We start from the raw sequence: 19,808 nt of genomic DNA, 5'->3' as shown, positions 1-19,808 counted from the left end.
TACAACTTCATAAAACTGCTTTGAGGGTAAAGTGACATAACTGAAGTACAAGAACTCTGATAACCAGAGAGCTATGCCAACAGCACTGTGGTGCTTCCCAGAGTGTGGTAGGCCAGTGGTGCATGATAGGAGTCAAATGAGGTGAACTGGAGAGCATCTTCAGGGAAGGGAAGCCCCTTTAATGTAATTATAATCCTCCTCTGAATCACTATCAAGAAAAAACCCAAAGTCTCACTAAAGCTGAATATATAAAAAATCACTAAAGATATGTCTCTAGGGTACCAAACCTGAAAAGGTATGTTTAGGGTTTCTGATAAGAATGAGTTTGAGTCACAGAATTGGAAGAACTAGAATAGGACAAAGTAAATAGAGCCTATAACAAGGACAGAGCAAAGGGAGCAATTAAAGCCAGGCCCAGACCTAAGTCATGGACTAAACTCTCTGTCCTCTTCCAAGAAAACAACCAGCCCACAGTAATGTTCGCCTCTCGAAAATGTTGACATCCAAGAGAAAAATCCTATTCCCCACTGGTGCCTTTCAGACCATTGGAAGAAAAAGGCCTTATTTACTTGGTCTTTACCTTATCAACTAGAAAATCCCTTTGGTGGCTGTCTCAGTCAGTTCCAGGCTGAATAAACATTTATTCTTCAGGGTTCAGGAGGGTCAAAGCTCAAGATCAGGATGCCAGCATGGTCAGGTTCTTGGTGAGAGTTCTCTTCCTGGTTCTGTCCTCACCTGGCCTCTTCTTGGTGTGTGCATGCAGAGTGAGGTTCCATAAAGCCATTAATCCTATTATGAGGGCCCTACCGTGATGACCTGATCTAACTCTAATTGCTTCCCAAAGGCCACACCCCTAAGTACCATCACTTGAGGGTTAGGGTTTCAGCATATGAATTTTGGAAGGGTACAAACATTCAGTTTGTTGCACAGCGGTTGCACATAAAAACCAAGTTCCTATAAAGGGTAACAGATCATCTAGTAAAGTATAAGAGATCTATTTTGAACCAAAATTAACATGACATGAGCCTAAAGTCTCTGAATGTAGAAAAAACATCAGAAAGGCCACCAATTAACCACCTATGGAAGTCATCAAAGAACAATGCAGAGTTAACTATGAAGTTCAGAGTCAGCATGGCAGTACACAATCAAGAGCTGAAGCCCAACACTAAATATGGCCTTTGTTTTAATTTGTTTTTAGTTACTTGTTTTTAGGCAGGACCACAATGGGAATGATGGATTTCAAATCTTCCTCATGTAAGAAACCAGGTACAAGCTAGGAAATCTGATCTCAAGAAAAAGATCAAGAAAATATGATGTTCAGACAGAAAAACTCTATGGAGAGTATTCAGGTGAATCTCCTGAATTTGAGTAGAGATTGTGATAGAAAACCTTTTTGACCTGAAACTGAAAAATATGCAAGCAGTTCAAACATTTATTGATCACTTAAAATATTCCAAGTCCAGTTCTAAGTGCCTTACGTGTATCAACTCATTTAATCCTCATAACAACTTAAGAGGTAAGTATTATAGGGGCACCTGGGTGGCTCAGTCGGTTAAGCGTCTGACTTGGCTCAGGTCATGATCTCGAGGTTTGTGAGTTCAAGCCCCACGTCGGGCTCTGTGCTGACAGCTCGGAGCCTGGAGCCTGCTTCGGATTCTGTGTCTCCCTCTCTCTCTGCCCCTCCCCCACTTCTGCTCTGTCTCTCTCTATCAAAAATAAATAAAAATTTTTTAAAGAGAGATAAGTATTATTATTGCCCATTTCTATGGATGAAGAGGCTAAAGCATAGAGACTTAATTAACTTTCTCAAAGTCTTAAGCTACTAGCTGAAAAAGTTGGGGTTCAGGGGCGCCTGGGTGGCTCAGTCGGTTGAGCGTCCGACTTCAGCCAGGTCACGATCTCGCGGTCCGGGAGTTCGAGCCCCACATCGGGCTCTGGGCTGATGGCTCAGAGCCTGGAGCCTGTTTCCGATTCTGTGTCTCCCTCTCTCTCTGCCCCTCCCCTGTTCATGCTCTGTCTCTCTCTGTCCCAAAAATAAATAAACGTTGAAAAAAAAAAAAAAGTTGGGGTTCAAACCTAAGCAAGTTGGCTTCAGAATGCACTGACTGCTACACTGAACTTATTACCATCTATACAAAAGAGGCCCTTGCCTAAAGTGGCCAAGAAACTGAAAGAAACTAAGTCAAACTTTGACTAGAGGATACAAATAAAGGCTGAGTAATAGGGTCTATCCCTATGCCCTATTTCCAAGCATCCTAAAAGACTTTAAGTCTGTAAAAAAATATGATAGAAAAGAAAATCCTAAGAAGTTTTAAAGGTAATATAAAAATCTCTGAATGAAAATATCTTATTAAATAAATTTGATAATAAAGTTCATTAGGTCAGTTGGCTAAACTCTGGTAATGAAGTCAAAGGTTAATCTTAGTCTGGCCTTTTTGTTCCCACATGGCATATGACTGTTCCGTTTTCCAGAATCATCCTTTGTTCAAAAAAGAGCCCAACACTTAAACAGGAATTACAAACAAGGCCCAGAGTTTGTACACCTTAGGAGCAGAGGTAAGACTAGAACCACTGTTTCTTAAAAAAACAAACAAAACAAAAAAAACAAACTTCTGTGTTTTGAATACCAGACTCAGTGAATAAAAATTCTCTTTTTCTCTCAACTATCAGGATTTGTGATGCAAAAATAAAAGTCCAAAAACTTGGTGAGGATAAAATGTTTCCACAAACTATATAAAATCTATAAATACTACAAGAAGCTGGAAAGAGTTTCAAATGAGGTTTGGAGAGGTTTGCTTCGAGTTTAATACCTTTTTCCATTTCTGTAACAAGTTAGAGTATCCCTATAAATACAAAGTTAAGCCTATATTACCATATTCACACACTCAAAGAATGAACAAACTTCAAAAATAACACTTCTCTTTGGCAAAATCAGTAAATGAATTAATTTTGTCATATAATCATTTCAATCTAACATTTTACTTAGCAGATAAATATTTATAAAAAAGCTGTAAATTGTATAAATACTTTTGTCAAAATGCTAAGGGAAAGAAGCCAGACACAAAAGATTACATGTTCTATGATTCTGTTTACATGAAATTCTAAAAAAGCAAAACTAATGGTAGAAAACAAATCATTGTTTACCAAGGGCCAGGGGTGGGAGGAAGGGAATGACTGTAATTGGACACATGAGTTTTGGAGGTGAAGAAAATGTTCTATATTATGACTATGGTGGTAGATAGACAACTGTATATACATTTTCTAAACCCATCGAACGCTATACTAAAAACTGGAGAATTTTATGTGAAATTATATCTCAATTTGAAAAAAGATTATACATAATAAATCAGCATGCCTTTCAAAGAATCATTTCAGTAAAAATATTTGACTTAGTAAAGAAATATTTGTGGGAAATCTGTAAATAATATAAATATCTTTTAAATCGTAAGCACTGTTGGGGCGCCTGGGTGGCGCAGTCGGTTAAGTGTCCGACTTCAGCCAGGTCACGATCTTGCGGTCCGTGAGTTCGAGCCCCGCGTCAGGCTCAGGGCTGATGGCTCAGAGCCTGGAGCCTGTTTCGGATTCTGTGTCTCCCTCTCTCTCTGCCCCTCCCCCGTTCATGCTCTGTCTCTCTCTGTCCCAAAAATAAATAAACGTTGAAAAAAAAAAAAATTTAATAAATCGTAAGCACTGTTTATTTTCTGACATTTTTATAAGAAATAGCATTTCTTAAATATTCTTCTAGAAAACAAAGCAAAACTATGAAGCACTTGAAAAGTGACCTTGAATGCAATTTAAAACCCTCTAAAATGTTTCATAAACACAACACAATGATGACTTGGTAGGTCTTTCAGTATTTTTTCCAGAATGTAACAGTATACCGAAGGTCATAAGTTTAGGTTGCACAGGGGCCAAGGAGACAACACAAGTGAGTAGCACGGAGCAAGTGTTAACTATAGTAAACTGCAAAACACAGGTAGGTCCCTTCCCAAGTGAGCTGCTACCAGTGGTTCCTACTTACTGATGCCAGGAAAGAATACAGACCACAGTGCAGCCAGAGCTTCTGATGTTTAAAGAAAAGCAGAAATCTAGACTTTATGTGAAATTCCCTCATTTTTTAGAATGGTGGTTTAAATTTTTTTTACAACACCATAGGGCCAAACAAAACATATCCATGGGCAGAATTATGACCTCTGGTCCACAGTGCATGCTTTCTGAACTTTTTCAATAACAAAGTCTTGTCGTTTTTCTAACTGCTTGACTTTTTATTTACAGTGAATCTGGAATAATGGGGAATACTAATGCAACTGAAGTAAATTCATCTCAAAATTACATAAAGACTAGTCACTTATGGTCTTTTGCAGAAAAACCAAGTCCTGTTTACATTTCTAAGCATACTGGTTGGTAAGAAAAGGAACAATCAGTTAGAATGAAGGAAGAAGGGATGGGGAAAAACTGAAGAAAATCACAACTTTAAGACCACAGTCAGCTTCTAGACTCCAGAGCAACAAAATAATCCATGTGTTGAAATTTGAGAACTTCATTGCCCCAACTAGTCCAACCCGGCTGTAAATTTCGAGCAAACAATTCCAAACATTCCCCATCTGGCTTGACATAGTCTTTTAGAACCTCTGTCCAAAAAAGAGAAAAAAAACATAAAAATTATTATTAAGAAAGGAATCAATTTCCTTTTAGCAGTTAAAAGCAAAGAACAGGGATGTTTCCTTTTAAAAAAGGGGTGGGGAGGAGGATAGCTAATTAATTTCAAGGATTTCATCACGGGCTTTACTATTTATAGTTAGAAATCATTTGAAATGAGCACTCCTGAGATTGGGGATAATACCATCAGAACTTTGAGAAGTCCTAATTTATCAGGTTTCATTTGTAGATGAGAAATAAGGATTTTAACACCCACACAGGTGACTTTTCAATTTTCCAATACTGACACATCTCCTGAGTACTAACTTAATTTTTTAATAAATGTAATCCACGCATGAAAAATAAGTGTATAGGAACAATACAAAAACAATTCACTTAAAAAACTGAGATAAAAATATAAGTGTCTGCAAGCATATATACTAGCAAAAGAGCAGTAAATGAAAAATTAGGCATCAATAAAAATATTGAGAACACATAACTAACAAATATAACAATATCCTCTTAGCTATAACTGGATATAGTACATTCCCTCATTTCCAAATTATAGACCCTTTTTACCTAAAATTTCACCATACTATTTCCACAGATAAGTATTTTTTATTTAATGTATATATGTATTAATAACTACTGAAAACTTTATTTTTGAGAAAAAAAGTACATCATATATATGGTGACTAAATGCTATGATATACAGTGACAGAATATACCATAGAAGCCTTTTTTTAAAGTACATGTTCATTTGGATGACAATATTTAAATCAATTTAACCTTGATCATGTTCTGGTTAGCTATATTAGCATTACAGGAACTGGGTATGAAAATAATAATTGAGGGATGAAAAGTCACCAGAAGAGTATTTTCTAAATATAGTTCTTAACTGCTATACAAGATTGAGCTTAGAAGAAATCTATCAAATTCCCTTTAGGAATGATAAGTATTCCTTAGGAGTACTTGATATAGATAAAATTTAAAAGAAAATGTATTTAAAGTTACAGAGAGGGAGGGAGGCAAACCCTAAGAGACTCTTAAATAGTGAGAACAAACTGAGAGTTGATGGGGGTGGAGGGAGGTGAAAGTGGGTGATGGGCATTGAGGAAGGCACTTGGGATGAACACTGGGTGTTGTATGGAAACCAATTTGACAATAAATTATATTAAAAAATTTTTTTAAAGAAAGAAAGAAAGAAAATATATTTAAAAACATGTTTCATAATGTTCTCCAGTTGCTCTCACAGCAAAATAACGGTTTATTTGTTTAAAAGCATTGGTATTATTCACCAAAAATCAAGGAATTTATGAAGCATTCATTGTCTATAACCCAACTGAACTCAAATTTGGGCTTTGATAGTTTTTAGGAGATGCCAACATGAGACTTCTAGTTTTTTAAGTGTATAATTGTAACTAAATGTTAATAAGCCTGAAAGAAAATTTCCCCAGAGTCTTAGAAGACAATAAACCTATATCACATTTTTTTTTTTTCCTCATGAATTCAATGCCTTACCAACCTCAATTCACTTTTACTGTCATCTAAGGTTATAGTGAAGGAAGATTTTGTTTGTTTTTGCTTATATGTTCAGTTTTTCAGTTTTTAGGCACAAAGATGTTAGCAACTCTATTTTAGACCCTTAATCTGGAGTCTAAACTGAAGTCAGACAGTCAAAATTGTTTACTATTCTGAGCACTCACTATAATTAGTGCTATGGAATTTAACAAAGGAAACAGTTATCCACGTTTTCTAAGAGCACACAAGCTAGTAGAAAACGATGGCCATGTACTTGGAGTTGACAAATACAGTACATAAAACCTAAACCCATTTACTACTTCCTACTTTCCCAAGGTAACACATTTCTGCATCTGTTTTTTTTTTCTGGTTGAGAAAACTACAAAATCAAGGAGCAATGTTTTTAAAATGTTAACCACATTTCAAAAGAAAGCAAAAGAAATGAGAGCAAATTAATGAAAATGTTTTCTTTTCTAATCTTAAGTATCAATTTAAAAGTAAACTCGAGGGGCGCCTGGGTGGCGCAGTCGGTTAAGCGTCCGACATCAGCCAGGTCACGATCTCGCTGTCCGTGAGTTCGAGCCCCGCGTCAGGCTCTGGGCTGATGGCTCAGAGCCTGGAGCCTGTTTCTGATTCTGTGTCTCCCTCTCTCTCTGCCCCTCCCCCGTTCATGCTCTGTCTCTCTCTGTCCCAAAAATAAATAAAAAATGTTGAAAAAAAAAAAATTTAAAAAAAAAAAATAAAAGTAAACTCAAGATCTTAGAAGTTCTAACCACAAGGAAAAATATTTTATAACTGTGTGTGGTAATGGATGTTAACTAGACTTGTGATCAGTGACTATTTCCTAATATATACATACACGAGCCATTGTGTTGTATATCTGAAATTAATATTATATGTCAATTATATCTCTATTTTTAAAAAGTAAATTCCAATGTATAAATTTAAGTATGAATATGATATATACACATACTTAAGATAATTACATAACATTGGACATTAGTAAAACATGCTACTAACCACAGAAGAGGAAATAATCCGTACATAGCCAGTCATTCCTCTTTTGCTCTAGGAGCAAAGGGGCAGGGCCGGGTGGGGGGTGGGGTGGGGGGGGGTGGGAGAAGCACCTCGAACACCTGTGCACAAAACCTCATCAAACTGTGTTTTACTCTTCAGACAGAAACTGTTAGTGAATAAAGTAGTAAAAGGGAGTAGAGATTCCTCTAAGGTAAAATATGAAAACCAATTTTGATTCAAATACTTTCATAATTTTCCCACCTTAAATCTTTAAATTTAATAAACATTTATAAGGTTATGTGATAAGTTATAGCTATTTATGACTTATATATGTATCTTTTAAAACATTTTTTATAGTTAGCAGTAGAAATCAATTAAAAATTTTTAAAAATCTTAGTGTTTCTAGAAGTAAAAGAACATTTCATTTTACAAATTTGCACAAAACAGTTTAAGAACCTTTGCATGTAAGTTCTAAGCATATATATAGGACATGTAATATCCCAAATCCCAGAGTTATGATTTCAGAGTAAATTACAGTCAGAAATCTGAAAGTTGTTTTTTGGTGGCTTTAGTTTGTATGGCTCTGTACTTCTGTACGTGCACTTGCTAGACATAGTAACATGAATTCAAAAATACAGAATTACAAATACTTCTTGTCTACCACTACCTAACTAAAACAAGGATTACATATATCAAGTCATGTAGATTTTTCCCCCCCAAAAATCTTTCTTTTCAAAATGTTCCAAATCCTAAAAATATGTTTTGCTGCTCTCTACTGGGAATATGGCAGAACTACACTTCATACACAGGCTATAAGACTAATTTTTATTAGCATTAATAAAAGACTAATTTTTACTTACTATTTTAAAACCTTGCTTCTTAACACTAATATTTAAACATTATTTTATTCTATGTAAAAGGAATTGATGAATATTTTAACTATAATTTTGGAATGAAAGTTTAGGTCTTAGCATTTAGATTTTTAAAAGTAAAAACATAAGCCCTGGGGCGCCTGGCTGGCTCAGTAGGAGGAGCATGCAACTCTTGATCTCAGGGTCATAAGTTTGAGCCCCATTCTGGGTGTAGAGATTACTTAAATAAATAAAAACTAAAAAAAAAAAAAATCCCTAAGAAAAACACTAAATTATTCTTTGATACTTAACTGATAAAATTCAAATGAAAAGAATACAAATTAGATTTCCTCCATCAAATATAACTGGTGCCAACCATTATTTTCTTCTCAAAGAACAGTACAATCTCACTTTTCATTTAAGTCACATATTTAATGCATTAAAGAGTCTACGATAGTACATGGCTTAAAGACAATTACTCATTCAGCATTTCTCTAAGTCAAAGAATGGATCATCAGGTAAACATCTGAATATTTTTCAAATTAAGCAACACTACAACACTACAAGACTCTTCTGTATAAGCAATTTAAGATAAAAGAAATTCTAAGTGTTATCAATATAAATTACCTTGGGAATTTATATTCACTTTCCTATGTATTCTAGCTCTATCCCATATTCTACAAAATAATATGATAGGTTGGGAACCTTATAGTTTTCCTGAGCAGCATCTTGAAAGTTTTTGGTTTTTTAAGTGAGGATCACAAAATCAATACAATAGATATTCCTAAAGAAAATTTTTAATAGATAACTCATATCAAATTTGGTGTCTCTCATGAACTTACAATTCTATTTTTTTAAACTATCACTTGAAAAATTTAGCATACACTAACCTTCCACTATATGCTACAGAATTTCAAATACATTATAATCAATCCTCACAACTCTAAAAGATTAAATACCATTAGTCTCTCTTTAAATGAAGACTTTCAGGTAGAACATGTTAGAGTAACATATAGTAGCAGAGTCAGGATTCAAACTCATGTTAGTCAATCTCCAAATCCAAACCTTTCCACTATTCCTTGGTGCTTAGTTTCGCTGAATGATGAACATTACACCAACGCATTAAGACTAGTAAGAACCGTAGCCTGCAGCAATTACCTTTCCGGGAGGTTCAGAATAGCAACACTACCTCAACATAAAACTGAGTCTCTACCAAGTACCAAGGGGATTCTAACCATGTCTCTGACTGCTATTCTAAGCACCTGATTTCAGAACAAGCTAGGGACAGAGCCCTCATAGTAAAATAAAGCCACTAGTAGAACTACAGTCCTCAGATGCCCCATCAGTCTATCAAGGACAGTGGGGCAGTAACAACCAAGGGGAACTTAAATAACTGGTATTAAGGGGAAAAGCAGAGGTGAAATAAAATGAACCTATGCGGCGCATCAACAGTTCATAATCTTATTCAACAGTCTTTAGATGGAACCAGTCTCTGACCACCTTCTAACTACTTTCCAACCTTCTTACCAGGCACAACCTCTAGGACCAGCCAACACCATTTTTTGTGGTTAGCTCCTTATTGCTGACCAACAATGAGCTCCCAGATTTGTCAGAATTATTCTACTGAGGTGTCAACCACCTGATCAACCTGGATCTGTGGGCCTCCTACACCTACCTCTCAGGGCTTCTATTTTGACTGTGACAATATGACTTTGGAGGGCCTGGGCACTTCTTCCACAAGTTGGCCAAGCATCTCTTGGAAGACGCAAAACCAGTGCAGCAGCTGTGCCATCTGCCAAAGCATGAAGAAATCCTCCCAGGATGAGTGAGGCAAAGCCCTCATTGCCATGGAAGTTGTCATGGCCCTGAAGAAGAACCTGAACCAGGCCCTTCTAGATATGCATGCTCTGGGCTCTGTGTACACAAATCCCCATCTCTGTAACTTCCCAGAGAGCCACTTCCACATGAGGAGGTAAAATTCATCAAGAAGTTGGGTAACCACCTAACTAATAACTAACCTCCACAGGCTGGATGGCCGCCAGCTGGGCTGGGCAAGGCCAGGTATCTCTTTGAAAGGCTCACCCTCAAGCACAATTAGGAGCCTCTGGAGCCCAGCAGCCTTTGAGGGACCCCTCCACACCCCCTGATGTCAGAGCTTCTGCCTGCACTTCTCCCTGCAGCCACTAGGCATCATGGAGCCCCCTCTCAAGTCATGGACCAAATGAAAACAATAAAGCTTTTGCAGCAAAATAAAAACAAAAAACACTATTCATAAATTCTTCTATAAAATTTTAGAGAACTAATAAAAATAAACATCTGATTTAATTTCCAAATGTCTACACCAAATACTAAATTTAATCCTTTTCTCAATTTGACAGAAGTCATAACAATTCTATTTTATAAAAACATACCAGCAAGCGGTGGCTTATGTGAGTGAAGAGTACAGGGCACACTGACAATTAACTTGTGATCTGGAATAGGAAGCACTTTTACATCTGCATTCCTAATTAAAACAAAACAACAATGTAAATTATACTTTAAAGGACAATTTTTCATATATAAGCCACAGTTGCCTTGATTTTTTTTTTACTTTTCAAATACTATCTGAATTTAAAAATAAATTCAAGAATAGAAAAAATAATCAAAATCAACAATTTAAGTATTGAGACATTAGTGATAATTTCCTTTTCTTCAATAATGGCAGTTACACACTATATAAAACAAAAGATAATATAAAATTTCATGTGCCATACCATTCATACTTTTCTGGTCTGGGCCATTTTCAGATTTTCAAAAATGTAAAAATTTAAGGAAAATCAATGATCATTATGCTGTTAATTTTATAAAATGTATAATTGTATACATTTATACAGTTTTGAAAAATCATCTTTCCTACCTTAATGGTACAGCAGTTTTTTCTCGAACTCTCCCCAGTATAAGACCTTCATAAGGCTTTTTGTGTGGAGAATCTAATGGGAACACAAACTCTCCTGAATTGGTGATCTGATAGGAGGAGTCAAAAAAACAAAACAAAATTAAACCATACATCTGTAAATACCCAGGAAAGAGTCTGGCTTTTTATCTATCACTATACAATTTCCACCAAAGAAAAAAAAATTATTAAACCTCTAGGCTAATGTTAATAAAAATATAATGTAAACCACAAATACAAACCGCATTTGTAATTTAAATTTTCTACTAGCAACATTAAAAATGTGAGAAGTTGGGGCACCTAGGTGGCTCAATCGGTTGTGTCCGGCTTTTGATTTCAGCTCAGGTCATGATCTCATGGTTCATGAGTTCAAGCCCCACTTCAGCTCTGAACTGACACCGCTGAGTGTGCTTGAGATTCTCTCTCCCTCCCTCTCTCTCTGCCCCTCCCTAGTGCGCACATGCACACACTCTCTCAAAATAAATAAACATTTAAAAAAAAGTTGGAAGCATGTGGTAAAAATAATTTTAATTATATATTTAGCTTAATTTCACATATCCAAAATATTATTTTAATATGTAATCAATTCAAAAAGTTACTGAGGTATATCACATTTTTCCTTTCATACTGCCTTTGAAATCCAATGTACGTTTTACACTTAGCATCAATTCAATTTTGAACAGCCGTAATTCATGTGCTGAAGAGCCACATATGGTTAGTGACTATCACATTAGACAGAGCAACTATAAGGGACTAAAATATTTTAAATATCACTTTACACATAAAAATCTACTTTTCATTAAAATTTATTCCTGGAAGCCATGTCATCATTAATTTATTTATTCACTCAAATAACATTTACTGATTACTGATAACATAAATAAGTAGATTACAATAAAGTATATTCCTTCATAGAAAATAGTGTCATAAACATTGTCAGAGCGAGAATTAGTAATAAAACAACTCAGGGATTGATAAAATAGACAATACTTAGTCTAATCCCTTGGCATTATAAATCCAGAAATTCAATTTTACCATTTCACCTGGAGTTATTATACTCTCAAAGACTCACTTAAGCTAATCAAACTGAAAACACTATTTATAATAACAATATCAATTTATTAACCATTGAAATACATATTTTCACTATCAGAATACTCATATCTATTATCTATGGAACACTTTACTCAACATCAAGATACCTAAAAAGCCAAATCGGTAAAGTCCTTTTATCACCTCTAGGACCCATAAGAGATAGATCTCTTTCACATAGTGCTGTACAAATACAGACAAGTTCTTATTCTTTGGATATCTTCTATATTCCATGCAAATTACTCCTTCTGTTATAACAGCACATATAGTTACCTAATAGTATTTCATATCACTTACTGCATTTTTGTCTTAAACTCTAGGCTTATCATATCATCTCTCGGAACTGATTACTCCTACAAATAAATAATCTTAGCTTTTATGTGCTAACATTTTATTGGTTTTGATTTCAGAAGGTACCTTTTCCCTGACTTTGGCCCCAGTTTCTGACAATAAAAAACCTGTAATAATGTACAAGGTAGAATGGGTTTTATATTCCTGTCAATGTCCACATCAACCAAATCAACCAAAGCTTAGCCCAGGGTACAACATGAAAGCACAGATACAACTATTAATGTTTTTTTCCAAGTCCATTAAAATAGGTGCAAATAAACAATATACACAGCTTTTAGAAGATATACCAGAAGAGCCGTTAGTGGCTCAGTTGGTCAAGGGTCCCAACTCTTGATCTTGGCTCAGGTCATGATCTCACAGTTCGTGGGATCAAGCCCCATGTCAGGCTCTGCACTGACAGCACAGACCCTGCTTGGGATTCTCTTTCTCCCTCTCTGCCCCTCTCCTACTCACACTCTCTCTCTCTCAAAATAAATAAATAAACTTTAAAAAATAAAAGAAGATATACCAGTAGACTACAAAATGCATAGGAAGAACATAAACATAGAACTCTCCTGTCTAAAATGAATATATCAGCTATATAAATATTAAACATTCAATTGACAAGTTGGCTTATCTTTTTAAAATATAGGAGTGCTTTTGCAAGATTCATCTAAGTAGACAATAATCTTTAAAAAGATGTCCAACGGACTCTGAACTGATGCCTTATTTTTCTGTATTTTTTTATTTTTATAGCAAGCAGAGATATTAAAGACCAGTCAACCAATCCAAGAGTTGGAATCATTTCTTTCAAAAATAGGCATAGCAGTACATAGGCACTGAGGACCTATGTTAAAATTCAAAGTATGTAAGGTTCTTGGTTCTTTCCACCTCTTCCATGCTGAGTTACTTGAGTATTCTCTCTCCCATCCCCAGCAACATAAGAAAAAAGAAAAAGAAAAAAAAAAAAAAAGAAGGAAAGAAGTTGCAAACGGTGACTGAAATTGTGGATGTGAAAAGAGGAAGAAAATGAAGGGTAAGACTATTTCTATGTTTAGTGCTAAACAGATTTTCCAAAGTTTTTGTTTGTTGTTTTTAAACTACACACATCAGAGCTTTCTAAAATGTCATCCTGATATCTCCCTGAGTGACTTCCTAAGGCCAGCACGTTGGGACTCTACTATAAAAAGACACAGAAAAAATAAGCAAAAAGCCTTCGAGAATAAGAAAATAAAAGTATTTAGTAAAAAAAAAAAAAAAAAGTATCAAAGTAGAAGTTTTAATTAGACCGTGTTAAAGGAGTAGAGCAGTAACATGCTAAGCATTAAAAATTACATGCTACTCTCTGCCCCTCCCCCGTTCATGCTCTGTCTCTCTCTGTCCCAAAAATAAATAAACGTTGAAAAAAAAAAAAAAAAAATTTAAGGGGCGCCTGGGTGGCGCAGTCGGTTAAGCGTCCGACTTCAGCCAGGTCACGATCTCGCGGTCCGTGAGTTCGAGCCCCGCGTCAGGCTCTGGGCTGATGGCTCAGAGCCTGGAGCCTGTTTCCGATTCTGTGTCTCCCTCTCTCTCTGCCCCTCCCCCGTTCATGCTCTGTCTCTCTCTGTCCCAAAAATAAATAAACGTTGAAAAAAAAAAAAATTACATGCTACATTTATGTGTAAATTATGTGACTTACATGGCACGCTATATAATAACAAGTAAGTTAATTTCTGAACTTACTTTTACCCAGTGCCATTCAGCGACTACCTCAACAGACCAAGAAGGATAAAGTTCTTCCTTTACAAAACGCAGGTGCTTCTGTCTATTGGTCACCCAAGTAATAACAAGGCAGTTTGGAGCAGCCAGTTTAGGGATAAGTATCTCCTTTATTTGCAGTGGTGATAAATAACTGTACCTACAAATAAACAGAAAAAAAATATTAGCAAAATTCACTGCAAAAAGGAAGAATAAGCAGAGAAAAGACCCATATAATACTGACTCCACAAACACAGAGCTCTTATAGCAGTTTATTTATATAACTAAATATGAGGCCACAGTGACACCCAGTGGACATACTATTACACGCAAATTGGAATTAACCCATTTTCATTTTTAACAGTGAAAAATTGCCAGGCTATATTTATCATTTTTAACTGTATTACATTTCAGTAATTTCACTAATATGCTTTTCTCCCATTCAAAATTAAACAAACATTATTGATTGTTTTTCCTAATCCTACAATATACAGGGACCCTATCACAGTGAGTCTTGAAACCACCAACCCTCAGTCTATCATCCTGCTTCTTTTTTATTCCCAATCAATTCTACTGGGCTCTCTGAGACCTTCATACTTTCATTTTTTAAATATTCTATATAGTCTTGCACCTCTGTTAATGAACAGTACAAACTTTGGTTTCTCTTGCTAAAACTACTTGCTCTATAGTATCCAATTTAAAGAATGTGGCCCTTTCTCTAACACTCAATACACACCAGAAAGAGAGAAGGGTCAATATTCTCCTAGCTCTCTTATTGCTGCTTCTAGGCTATACTCCTCCATCTGCATAAAATCCACTTCTCCTTGAGGGACATGCCATCCAGCTATGCTAGACTGTAATGTTCTATCAAACCCATTTCTTCCACACTCCCCATAATCGATGAAGCCTTAAGCTCTAAGAACCTTCTCCCTTACCAACACAAATCTTGCCATTATCCTGGGCAATTTCAAGACACAATTTATATAATGTGCACACCTTGCCTAATCTTCCCGTAAACAAATACAATTACATTCATCTCAATATTCCATTCCCAGTGACCCCAACCTGGACCTTGGCATCACTCATACTTAATTCCATCTCAAACTAAACACCAATCTCTGGTAGTAAATACCTATCTCTTACCTATTCTTTAACCTTACCAAAGCATCCCATGACTCATCCCTCTACTTTTACTGAGTCTATCATTTCTTCCTGACCACATGCTCCTCTTCTCCACAGACTAGCAATCATCAATCATTTCACTGTCCTCTCATTAGCACCCTAAATTCCCATCCCCTCTTTATCCTTCACCCCACAGCTCCTTCAAACCTCCAATCTTCAAATCAACTTCCACACAATTCACTTCTACTTCCTCATATGGGGAAAATCTGATGGTGAAAAACGCAGAAGTGAAGAATTGGCTCAATTAAACCCATTGAGGCTCTCAAAACTACTAAAACTACTCATCAATTCTTTTATTTATTCTTGGTCAACTACAAACCCTCATCTCTTTTCAAATCTCTTGCCCAAATTCACTATTAGCAGATGAAGTTAACTCATATTATCAGTAAAAATAAAAGCCAACAGACTCCTTCAATTTCCTAACCCTCTCTTCTTATATACCTTCACTTATTTCTATACATTTCCTCTTAAATGAAATGGTATGGCTTCACCTATTTAAAGCTTATCAGTCCAGCTGTGTTCTCTTATTCCCATTTTCTACTATCTTATAATGCTAATTATTCCTCTCCTTTGTATTTCAACCTCACTAGTAGCTCCTTACCATCAGCCTCAATATTAAAGGAAGAAAAGAAGAGAGAAAGAGGGGAAGGAGGTAGTGGAAGAGAAAAAAGACAAGAAATTCCCTCAATTCAGTCTTCTAATGTCTACATCTAACCTAAGGACTGGTATGCCATTTAGTCTTTCTACTTTCTTTTATGTTATTCCTCAATGGACTATAATAGGCTTCTACTATTATACCTGTTCTAGAAAAAGTAAATGACATCCTAAAGGCCAAATGCAATAAATACTGGAATCCAACTCTCATACACAGCAACTGTATGATATAAGGAAGTGATCAATAAGTATTTTCTTAAACAAATAAGTAAAATAATTCAGATCTCCTGCACCCAAGTTTTCTGCCATCCAGACCAGTGCTCTTCCAGTAGGCTAGCATTTCATATAATCAAAGTGATAATTTAAAAAAAAACTAAGGGGAGCCTGGGTGGCCCAGTCATTAAGCATCTGACTTTGCCTCAGATCATGATCTCACACACAGTTTGTGAGCTCGAGCCCCGCTTTGGGTGAGCCCCACTTCTCCCTCTCTCTCTCTCTCTCCCTCTCTGTCTCTCTCTCTCTCACTCTCCCTCTACCCCTCCTGGAATTCTTTCTCTCTGCCCCTTGCTCTTTCAAAAAAAATTTTTTTAATTAATTTAAAAAATTAAAAGCTTGGGGCTCTTGGGTGGCTCAGTCAGTTGAGCATCCGACTTCAGCTCAGGTCATGGTCTCACAGTTCATGAGTTCAGGCCCCGCATCGGGCTCTGCGCTAACAAACAGCTCAGAGCCTGGAGCCTCCTTCGGATTCCATGTGTGTGTGTGTCTCTCTCTCCCCCTCCCCTGCTCATGCTCTGCCGCTATATCTCAAAAATAAATAAATGTTAAAAAAAATTTTTTTTTAATTAAAAACTAAGTTTGCCACAGTGTGAAAAACATCAAGTCAAAAATTTGAAGTCTGATGTTCCCAATAACTACAGATTCTTTGACTGTCTTAATTTTATTTAATTGGGTTTATTTGCCAGGGGTAGTGGAGAATGAAATATTCCATTTATTAGTGTTATTCTCCTAGAAGTTATTCAACAAATTCTAAAATATGCATCTTTATCACCAAGGTAGTATTCTAGGCAAAAAATGTTTAACCTGAATCTAATCATGAAAAAATAATCAGACAAATCCAAATGGTAGGAAATCTACAGAAAAGTGGCATGGGATCTTAAAAAAGAGTCAAAAACCTGAAAAAAAAAAAAAAGCCAGGAGATGGTTGTGCAGTAAAGGAATAAAAAAAAATAAAGACCAAACGTAATGTATGATCCTCGATTAGAGCTTAAATCTGAAAACCAAAAGAAAAATATAGCCATAAATAATAGTTTGGGAAGAGATAAAAAATATATATGTATATTAGTATTTAATGTATATTTGATACTATTATATTTGACAATATTAAACTTTATTGGGAGTAATACTGGTATTATAGTTATGTAGGAGAATATACTTGTTTTTAGGAGACACATGCAAAAGAATTTGTGGGTGAAAGCATGATGTCTGCAACATCAGATAAAAAAGCAGACAGATGGAGAGAGAGAAAATACACACAAATGTGGTACAATATTAATAACTGATGAATCTAGAAGAAAGGTAATTTGACATTCATGTACTATTCTTTCAAATTTTCTCAAAATTTGGAATTTTTTAAATCAAAAGTTAAGAGAAAGAAGCAATACAATAAACATTACAAAAAGATCATAAAGACACACCTATAAGCTAAATGGGAGGAAAAAAACAAAAAAAATGTCAAAATATGCTGTGTAAAACCATTACAAAATATTATAAAAGGAATAAGTCTATTTTTCTGATTTATAAAAGCTGCCCCCAAAAATGCAGGACTTGTTTACTTTTTTAAAGTTTACTTTTTTAAAGTTTTACTTTTCTAAAACTTCTAAAAAGGATAAGAATAACCTAAAAAACTATCAATTTTCATTAGAGTAAAAAGCAAATGAAATTTAGACTGAATATTTTTTTTTAAATGTTAACATTTATTTATTTTTGAATGAGACAGAGACAGAGTGCAAGCTGAGGAGGGGCAGAGAGAGAGGGAGACACAGAAACTGAAGCAGGCTCCAGATGTGGGACTAGACTCACAGACTGCGAGATCATGACCTGAGCCGAAGTCAGCCGCTTAACCAACTGTGCGACCCAGATGTCCCTAAACTGAATATTTTAAAAAGTAATTCTTAGAGCATCTGACTTCAGCTCAGGTCATGATCTCACAGTTTGTAGGGTCAGCCCCGTGTCGGGCTCTGTGCTGATAGCTCAGAGCCTGGAGCCTGCTTTGGATTCTGTGTCTCCCTCTCTCTCTGCCCCTCTCCTGCTCGCACTCTGTCCCTCTCTGTCTCTCAAAAATGAATAAACATTAAAAAAAAATTTTTTTAAGTAATTCTTAGAGAAAACTGGAATACATTACCAAAGAATATTATAAAATTGGACTCTTTGATTCTTTTCAATTTAACACTTAACTCTAATAATGAGAAGCAATTGGGAACGGTCTTTTCAACAAATGATGCTGGGACAACTGGATATCCAAATGCAAAAGAATAAAATTGTGATTTTATCTGATTTCATATATAAAATTAAACTCAAAATGGGTCAAAGCCCTAAATATGAGAGCTGAACCTCTTAGAAAACAGGTGTACATCATTGTGACCGTGATTAAGGCAATGGTTTCTTTTTTTTTTTTTTTTTTTTTTGAGAGAGAGAGCAGGCACAAGTGAGCAAGGGGCAGAGAAAGAAATAGAGAAGTGGGGCTCACCCAGAGCTCGTGTTTTACCCAAAGCAGGGCTCGGGCTCTCACCAAGCAGGGCACAAGCTCACCTGAAGCAGGGCTCGATGTGGGACTCAAACTCATGAACTATGAGTCAAATGCTTAACGACTGAGCCACCCAGGTGCCCTAAAGGCAATGGTTTCTTAAACACAATACCAAATGCACAAGCAACAAAGGTTAAGTTTGACTTCCACAAAATGTAAAACTTTGTGCTTTGAAAACAGTAGAAATTAAGTGAAAAGGCAACATGGCAAATAGGAGAAAATACTTACCAATCATACAAGGTAAGGGCCTAGAATCCAGAATATATAAAGAACTCTTAGAAATCAACAAAAGACAAATAACTTTAAAATGTGCAAAGGATCTGAACAGTCAATTCTCCAAAGAATATATACAGATGATCAATAAGGACATGAAAAGATGCTCAATATCGTTAGTCATTAGAGAAATGCAAATCAAAACCACATCACTTTATGCCCATCAGGATGGCTATAATTTAAAACAAACATCAACAATAAAAACAGAAAATAAGGGTCACTAAGAATGTAGAGAAACTGGAACCCTCATAAACTGCTGGTAGGAATGGAAAATGGGAAATGACACATACAATGTGAAAAATAGTTCAGGGGCGCCTGGGTGGCTCAGTCAGTTGAGTGTCTGACTTCGGCTCAGGTGATGATCTCACGGCTCATGAGTTCGAGCCCTGCGTTGGGCTCTGTGCTGACAACTCAGAGCTGGAGCCTGCTTCTGATTCTGTGTCTCCCTCTCTCTCTGCCCCTAACCCACTCACATTCTGTCTCTGTCTCTCTCAAAAAGCAATAAACATTAAAAAAAAAGAAAAGAAAAGAAAAATAGTTCAGTGGTTCCTCACGAGCTAAAGGTAGAATCACCATATGATGCAGCAACTCTATTCCTAGGTAAATACCCAAGATAATTGAAAACATGTTGCCTGGAATTAGTCAACTACAATGCCTGAAGGAACAGGCTTAAGACTGCCTCTCTTCTACAACTAACTAGTTTGGGCAGTTTCTAAAACCACTCTGAAGTTCAATAATTTGTCAAAATGACTCATAGAACTTACTGAAAGCTATTATA

At 35.9% G+C, this 19,808-nt stretch overlaps 1 protein-coding gene across 3 annotated transcripts in view; it reads right to left on the bottom strand.

Moving 5' to 3' along the window:
- Positions 1-3,746: 3,746 nt before the first annotated feature.
- Positions 3,747-19,808, bottom strand: part of METTL4 (methyltransferase 4, N6-adenosine) — a 51,947-nt gene continuing 35,885 nt past the window's right edge. For all 3 annotated transcript variants that reach the window (XM_047828325.1, XM_047828323.1, XM_047828326.1), the window contains exons 6-9: positions 14,104-14,278; positions 10,924-11,030; positions 10,439-10,530; positions 3,747-4,631 (exon numbers count right to left, since the gene is read on the bottom strand). In XM_047828325.1, coding sequence (XP_047684281.1) covers positions 4,486-4,631; positions 10,439-10,530; positions 10,924-11,030; positions 14,104-14,278 — 520 coding nt within the window. In that variant the 3' untranslated portion in view covers positions 3,747-4,485. The remainder of the gene's footprint in view (positions 4,632-10,438; positions 10,531-10,923; positions 11,031-14,103; positions 14,279-19,808) is intronic.

This window comes from Prionailurus viverrinus, chromosome D3, assembly GCF_022837055.1.
Source record: "Prionailurus viverrinus isolate Anna chromosome D3, UM_Priviv_1.0, whole genome shotgun sequence".
In the NCBI taxonomy this organism is placed as follows: domain Eukaryota; kingdom Metazoa; phylum Chordata; class Mammalia; order Carnivora; family Felidae; genus Prionailurus; species Prionailurus viverrinus.
Note: the sequence above shows the minus strand (reverse complement) of the source record. Positions and strands in the feature narration are given on the sequence as shown.